The sequence below is a fragment of the Eschscholzia californica genome, unplaced genomic scaffold, assembly GCF_041429995.1.
Source record: "Eschscholzia californica isolate CP2 unplaced genomic scaffold, dmEscCali1.0.p SCAF_3, whole genome shotgun sequence".
NCBI classification, from domain to species: domain Eukaryota; kingdom Viridiplantae; phylum Streptophyta; class Magnoliopsida; order Ranunculales; family Papaveraceae; genus Eschscholzia; species Eschscholzia californica.
Genome location: NW_028238420.1, coordinates 27330770 through 27338579, shown reverse-complemented (window position 1 = coordinate 27338579; position 7810 = coordinate 27330770). Strand labels below are relative to the sequence as shown.

Here is a 7810-nt window from a genome sequence, read left to right as displayed (position 1 = left end):
CAAATTTCTCTATAAGTAATTTGATAGAACCAGTACAACGGAGAATCACCTAATCAATACAAATGAAACCCTAATATTCTTAGAAACCAAAGAACATTATTACTTCGATATGTATGGATATTTAGGACTACTTGATCTAAGGAATGGAACGCCCAATATTGGCAGCTCCATTCATTAGGAGTTCATTAGATCGCATCGCGATCTGATTATTCAGACTTCCCATGTAGTTCTTCAATAATTCTAATTCCTCTAGATCTATTTGATCAATAGGTGATTCCCACCGAAACTGGTTCACAGTGGCTTGCCTAGCTTGATCAAGCTCCTAACCCCTTCTTTTCTCTGCTTCAATCTGGGTGATCGTGTCATTGCACTGGTTGTTCAAGTCTCCGACAACAACCCTTCGATTGGCTTCAAGGACTGATGCCATAGGGTTGTCACGATTGGCGTTTCCGTTGAGGAAACGGTTAGTGACAGAATTGACCGAAGGATGGCCGAATGAAAATGCTTTCCCAGCTGGTGAGAAGACTACTATAGGAACCTCCGCATAACATAACATAGAAAGCTCACTAGCTTTCTTGAAAATACCGGCACGACGTTTGGAAAATGTCACCTGTCGGGATTCCTCATTTTGGATCCTCCTGATTTCAATCCTCTGACGACCTATACTGGGCCTTCTTGCCATTGTAGCTATAGAGTAAAGAAGAAAGAAACGAATTTTGATGAACTTGGAAGGTTGAGATGAAGATATATATATATATATATATATATATATATATATATATATATATATATATATATATATAGGAGATGTCCTTAATTATGTACTCATTTTTTTCTCTCAATCAAGCAGTCAAATAATCATTACTTGGCTCATAAATTGTGATTCTTCTAGGAAACTATATAAATGAATATTAATATTCACCCAAAAAATAAACTATAACGATTTAGTTTTAATGAACTTCCGTGTTTAAACCACTAGATGAACTCGGAAGGTTGAGGTGTATATATATATATATATATATATCTATTATACAAAACAGATCCTTGTGACTAGGACAAAATTAATATACATCAATATGACTTGGCAATGTGACTAGGACAAGATTAATAGATTTTCTATGTGACTAGGACCACCACATTACAAAAACAAATCCAGCCATCCATTTTCTTTTCCTAGACTTAATCTGAGTCCACACTCCAATGTCCGTTTGGCTACCAAACTTTTCATTTTTTTACCTCTCACAACTTTATTCTCCCCTTTATCTCTTCAACACACTTAATGTAATGGAGTCTCATCTCATCATTTTCAATCGTTTGTCTCTCTCATCTCTTTGCCAACATTAAAGGTTGGATTGAATTTTATCTCATCATTTTTCTATGACAAATTGTTGTTTCTGGTCTAGGTTTCTTTTGTTACTATTATCTATGGAATTGAATATACAAATGAAATCAAAGAGTTGAGTGGGTAATAGTTTTGAGGTTTGATGGGGTTGGTTTTTCATATAGTTCGAACAATCCCTAAAAACTATTTGTAGTTCAAATTACAGAGTTTTATGGAAACTCCTCGGCTTCATCCATCGTCCTTCTTCCCAATCATATCAAACGATCATTTGAATTTGTACTTGTGTTTCTTGAATCGTTTGATCTTGAAGATGGCTCCAGTTTCTGCTTTCGCGAAATACAAGCTTGGGTTTTTAGGAGATCAATCTGTTGGTAAAATAAGTATCATCACTCGGTTTATGTACAATAAATTTGATAATACTTATCAGGTAACCAATAGATCGCGACTGATTTTTTCAATTAAACAACTCAAATCGTATTTGAATCTTGTTATTGTGATGGATATGCTTGATTAGTATTATGATCGATTGATTTAGTGATTATTTATCCTGTTTTTCTCTTTGATCTCGTTTTGGTTAGGGATTTGTCGATTTCAGTTCTTTAGGGCTTCTTTAATTCGACATTTCTTTTGATTTTGTTCTGATCTCGTACTGCTATTGGATCACATAATTTTGGCAAACTAGCTTTTCTTAGGTTTCTTGTTCTCATGAATATTTGTTTGTACTTGATAATCAGGCTACAATTGGAATTGATTTTCTATCAAAGACAATGTACCTTGAAGCTAGAACAGTCAGATTGCAACTTTGGTAAGTATATATATATATATATATATATATATATATATATATATATATATATATATATATATTCTGATTGAAAATGAATTTCTGTTTATTTTGATCTAGCACATTGCGTCTGGTCTCTTGGGTTGAATTTTCCTGGTTAAAACTCTGTCTCTCCATATGAAGATTGCAACCTCTTTTTTTGTAGAAAGGGAATTCTATAATTCCATAGCCCTTGTCCCCAACAGGAGGTTACGAAAAAAAGCATAAAGAAATGAATTTAAAATATATTACATTCTAATTAGGACATCCTTCATCTCATTAGATCAAAATAAGAAACCGAAAACAAAGAAATGAAGGTAGCAAACAATAACAACAGTAAGATTAGAACATTAATTCTAGATAATGAAATTGTCTCATTAGGTTCTCCGCTTCCATTCTAAATAAGAGTGACTTCTGAATGTTACCGGTTTTCATGGTGAAAGCAACTGATTCTAGAGAGTGGAGTGGGAGAAACCATGTGAGATTTAGAGAGGAACTCAGATTTTAGATAGATGAGGTAGTTATGTTTCACTTTAGGGAGAATTGAGTTCAATTCCATAGAGGTCAAATTGAAAAGAGTTGAAAGAGGAGAGTCAGTATAATAACAATGAACTTAGTTGGAGATGAATGTGGAGAGTGGTTATGGTTATTGACGTAATGGTGGGAAAATTATGGCAGCAGTTAAAATTCACTTTGATTCGTAGCCGTTACATTAATTAAGATCTTTTGAGAGAGACCTAGATTTGTAGACTGGAATAGATTGTCAAGATTTATAGATGTCACGTAAGACATAGCACCACAACCATTGTGTTTATATATTATATACACAACCACTCTCCACATTTGTTATGACATGCAGGGGTTTTAAGGAAATATATGCCAGACAGATTCGTGTATCCCTCTCTGTGAATGAAAAAAATTGAAAATGCACTTTCATATGTTCCGTTGTTACAAGGATATTGCTGGTCAGGAAAGATTCAGGAGTCTGATTCCCAGTTACATTAGGGATTCTTCTGTTCCTGTCATTGTGTATGATGTTGCAAGTACGATATTCTTTCTTTTTTTTACATTCTCTTTAACATATAGAAATCTCTATCTCATTTAATAATTATTTCATGCATTTTAGCTTTTTCAAATTGTTGCATGAGCAAAAGTAGCACGACTACTTTCTATACTTGCAGTTCCAAGTTACTTCGAAATCTTGTTCCATGATTTCATTTTTTAAATTTATTTGGGATATAGTATTATGCGTGTGTCTTGTAGAACCACGAGTTATTCCTTACTACCTTATCTTTCTTAGGCCGACAATCATTTCTAAACACTTCAAAATGGTTTGAGGAGGTTCGCACTGAGCGTGGAAGTGATGTTATTATTGTACTTGTGGGAAACAAGACTCCTGGAGAAAAGGTACATTTTTCAGTTTGTCATACAATGTCTCAGAACACACTTTTATGTTTCCTTCTATTCATTCAAGACGAAGACTATAGCTAGGAGGCTTTGTTATTAGTAAGCTTTAATCATGAGTCATGGCACATTAGTACCTTGTCATGATATACTGCTGGTTTGTCAATGGTCTATTACTGAGGTCCTCTAAATCTCACACATGGTGTAACAGGCAAGTCTCGATAGAGGAAGCAGAGGCTAAAGCGCGTGATCTCAATGTTATGTTTATTGAAACCAATGCTAAAGCTGTTTTTAACATAAAGGTGATATTGAACTCTGATTTTCTTTCTTCTTCCTTTCATTTGAATAACTCTGTATTTTGTCAAATAAATCGTAAGAGCCACCTATTGACAGATACTTGTGCAAGATAGGTGCACAAGTGATGTTGTACTATTCAAATGAATCCACGTTTAACAGTTTAAGCTCAAAGTTGTACATTTGTAAAATCTTGATTATCCGAACTATTACGTTCACATGGATTGACCTATCTTACATAGTATTTTATTGTCTTTTCGATCACCTCATAACAGTGTTAGATACGCATCTTCGTTCTTGTTATGCATACTTGACATTATTGTTGTGTGTAGCGTGTGTTGTTTTATTGGACTATACAAAACACATCAATATGGCTAGGACAAAATTAATATACATCAATATGAATTGGCAGTGTGACTAGGACAAGATTAATAGATTTTCTACATGACTAGGACCACCACATTACAAAAACAAATCCAGCCATCCATTCTCTTTTCCTGGACTTAATCTGACTGTCCACACTCCAATGTCCGTTTGGCTACCAAATCTTTCATTTTCCTTTTACCTCTCACGACTTTATGCTCCCCTTTATCTCTGCAACACACTCAATGTAATGGAGTCTCATCTCATCATCTTCAGTCGTTTGTCTCTCTCATCTCTTTGCCAACATTAAAGGTTAGATTGGCTTTTATCTCATCATTTTTCTATGTCAAATTGCTGTTTCTGGTCTAGGTTTCTTTTATTACTATTATCTATGGAATTGAATATACAAATGAAATCAAAGAGTTGAGTGGGTAATAGTTTTGAGTTTTGATGGGGTTGGTTTCTCATATAGTTCGAACAATCCCTAAAAACTATTTGTAGTTCAAATTACAGAGTTTTGTAATATAGATTTGATTTCGTCGTTTTCAGTCTAGAACAAATAAATTATAGCTATGATTAAGGTAGATTTCTAAAATTTGGTTACACAAAGAGAGAAGATATGTGGAGAATTTGAAATATCAAAGGATTGTGTCAAAGTATATGTTGAGTTTATTTGCAAACAAACTCGTAATTTTTTCCTTTTCTCATTTTCCATGGGAAAGAACGGATCTTCAACTTGAATATCTGTCTCAAAGTATCAAAATTCTGTAGGTTAATTGGATTTTGACCATTAAACTTTATCTGGACACAAGCTGTTTGAGAGAATGTTTCATAGAGGTTTGAAGTATCTATTGTGTAACGAGAGTAGCTGAAATGAATTGAGAGGATGAAATATGCGGGGGTCATTTTTATTTGCTATTACAAAAAATACTTATGATGTTGGTAAGGTCTGCACAGATTTATAGCAGAGGAGGTGAGAATGTGGTTGGGGCTTGCTCGGAACTAATATATGCCCCGATCGGTGAAATTTTTTCAGATGATGCTCCCCTACTGCCCTCTGGATTTCGGATCATACCCTTGGATACAAGACCAGTTGAGTTCTTATTTTGTACCTCTTCTTTATACACTTCCAGCAGCTGGAAATGTCATCTGTTTTATACCTACGTTGCGCACTAATGTTTACAATTATACAGAGTGAAGTGCAGGACAGATTGCCGGCAAATCGTACATTAGACCTTGCATCAAGCCTTGAAGTGAGTCCATCCACGAATCATGGAAGCAGAAATGCTTCTCCTAATACATATAGTGCACGTTTAGTGTTGATCATTGCCTTCCAATTCCCTTTTGAGAGCCATATGCAGGATACAATTGCAGTCATGGCTCGACAATATGTACGCAATGTGATCTCCTCCGTACAAAGGGTTGCCATGGCCATAAATCCTTCTGGACCTCGCATCCAGGTGAGGCCCAAGCTATCTGCAGGTGGTCCTGAAGCTCTAACGCTTGCTCAGTGGATCTGCCAGAGCTACAGGCAAGTTTCACTGAATTTAGAGTTACCTTAAGTCCTTACTTAATAATATGAAATGGCATGCATGAACTGGAATTTTTCAAATTCTCGATTTTAGGGATCTTTAAGCATTTTCCTAGAGGCTTAGTAGCCTGACAACTTCTGCATGTGGTCACAATTTCACATCCTCATCTATGCCTTGACGATGTTAATTGAAGTGCTATCATGAACAAATTCATAGTTAGGTCAAAAAACTTCAACAAAATTAGGTGCAAGATTGTTAGTTGCAAATACAGCTACAATTATTCACCAATTTTTTGTCAGACTTGGACTAACTAAAAGTTGGTTTGCATGTTCTATTTGCACTTGAAAAAGAGAAGACCAAAACATAATCCAACTATGAAGTATGAATATTGACACACGTTCACATAATGCCAAACAAAGAAACACTTTTGTACGAATGTTCATGGATATCTTCTTTAACCAAAAAAACTTTCCTTCGATATTATCAGTTTCTATCTAGGAGCTGAGTTTCTTGGACCCGTCCACGAGGGAGGTGACTCTATATTGAATCTTTTGTGGCACCATCGGGACGCTATATTTTGTTGCTCGATGAAGGTATGCCTACAACTCCTTGAGAAAGAAATTGCTTTCGATGTTTCATTTCTAAAATAATTGGGAGGAATATGGTAAATATGTGTGTATTTTGACCATGTTTTAGGAAGAATTAGGGCAACTTATAACATTACAAGTTGAAAAAAGTTGGTGTAATTTAATTTGTTGGGATTTTACAGGCACTGCCAGTATTTACATTTGCAAACCAAGTTGGGGTTGATCTGTTGAAGACGACAACGGTGGCTCTTCAAGACATTAGCCTGGATAAGATATTTGACAAGGCAGGTCGGAAGGCATTGTGCTTCTACTTTACCAAATTAATGGAACAGGTAATTCTACTTTTTGGAGACTACCAAATTGGTGGTCCAAAATTTTCTTTACTTTGAGATGCATGATCTGGGTTCTTATTTATGTGATCATATGTGAAAAATTTAAAGAAAGGGAACAATTAGGAGTTCAGAAATAGGAACTTGGGTAGTTTTCTGTTTTTCTCATTGACTTAGTTTGATTCTTCTTTCTTTTAATAGCCTGACTTAAACAGACTCAAAATCAACCTCAATCACTCTTGGTCTGTAGAAGTTTCTTGATCAAATTATCAAATTGAGATTCGTAGTTCGCCCCTATATTTACAGGTTTTACCAAGTCATTTATTGTGAGTAACACCCATATTCGTGAGATAAGCTTTTAATATTATTACTCTGTAGGGTTATGTAAATCTCCCAGCAGGACTGTGTGCATCGACATGGGGCATCATGTGTCGTACGAGCACGTCATAGCCTGGAAAGTCATAGCAACTGATTTTTTTTACCTTGCGCCCCAATCAGTAATTACTTTTATGCAATTTCTTTCCTTCCAACTCTTCTTTTTATTCACAGCGTACTTGTGTTATTGATGGCGGGATCCCAATTGCAGTGCCACTGTTTATTTTATTATAATAGGTATTGATTCCCACCGCTTCTCTTAGCGATTTATGAAACTACATTTGAATTACTAGAATGCGAACAACGAGATTATTTTAGATTGGAGAAAGCATTGAAGTTTTCTTTATAGACAGATGTCTACTAGGGTTTTTCGCTACGCTGAAATTCTTCGGTGTAATTTTTATCATCTTACATCATTACATATTTTAAATAGTTAATCTTCCTTTCCTTTGTAGGTCAAGGTTGAATTGCATCTTATTTTATCAAATTGTATGATTCTACAAGTAACGAACTTCATGTGCTTCGTGATTTTCTTGGTTGCAATCATTTTTTTGGTTTGCTTCTTTCTTTTGTTTCTTACTTTAACTCATTGTGTTTCATAATCTTAAATAACTTCTATTTCGGAAAAAAACTTCATGGTAATAAGTATTAACTAACAGAAAAATTAAGGTCAAAAGATGAGTTTGTACATAACATATAAAATTTGGAAACAAAAGTAAGATTGAAGTATCAGTTGTGCAAAAACAATCAGAAAAGGTCAA

The 7810-nt window shown here is 34.9% G+C and overlaps 2 protein-coding genes and 1 long non-coding RNA gene across 4 annotated transcripts; 2 read left to right on the top strand and 1 right to left on the bottom strand.

Annotated features, from left to right (window-relative positions):
• Nucleotides 1-322: 322 nt before the first annotated feature.
• On the bottom strand, nt 323-682 carry LOC147549297 (agamous-like MADS-box protein AGL62). The gene has a single exon (XM_086668272.1). It carries the CDS (start codon nt 680-682, stop codon nt 323-325), a length of 360 nt encoding a protein of 119 aa, XP_086524398.1.
• Nucleotides 683-1563: 881 nt separating this feature from the next.
• LOC147549296 (ras-related protein RABH1b-like) lies at nt 1564-3883 on the top strand. The gene is made up of 4 exons (XM_086669953.1): nt 1564-1769; nt 2077-2147; nt 3466-3572; nt 3781-3883. Exons 1-3 carry the CDS (start codon nt 1653-1655, stop codon nt 3500-3502), a joined length of 225 nt encoding a protein of 74 aa, XP_086526079.1. The 5' UTR covers nt 1564-1652; the 3' UTR covers nt 3503-3572; nt 3781-3883.
• A 584-nt stretch (nt 3884-4467) lies between these two features.
• Nucleotides 4468-6345, top strand: LOC147549295 (uncharacterized). 2 transcript variants are annotated; one of them, XR_015238745.1, is made up of 4 exons: nt 4468-4538; nt 5263-5318; nt 5420-5757; nt 6246-6345. It is a non-coding gene; the product is annotated as an uncharacterized LOC147549295 (long non-coding RNA). The 2 variants fall into 2 exon arrangements; XR_015238744.1 differs by lacking the exon at nt 4468-4538 and having other exon boundaries at nt 5223-5318.
• Nucleotides 6346-7810: the final 1465 nt, after the last annotated feature.

Bases quoted from the DNA above. Each gene is read 5' to 3' on its own strand.
- LOC147549296 (XM_086669953.1), top strand. From the start codon at position 1,653: ATGGCTCCAGTTTCTGCTTTCGCGAAATACAAGCTTGGGTTTTTAGGA. The intron at 1,770-2,076 runs GTAACCAATAGA...CTTGATAATCAG, and splicing joins AATTTGATAATACTTATCAG to GCTACAATTGGAATTGATTT. The intron at 2,148-3,465 runs GTAAGTATATAT...TATCTTTCTTAG, and splicing joins ACAGTCAGATTGCAACTTTG to GCCGACAATCATTTCTAAAC.
- LOC147549297 (XM_086668272.1), bottom strand. From the start codon at position 682: ATGGCAAGAAGGCCCAGTATAGGTCGTCAGAGGATTGAAATCAGGAGG.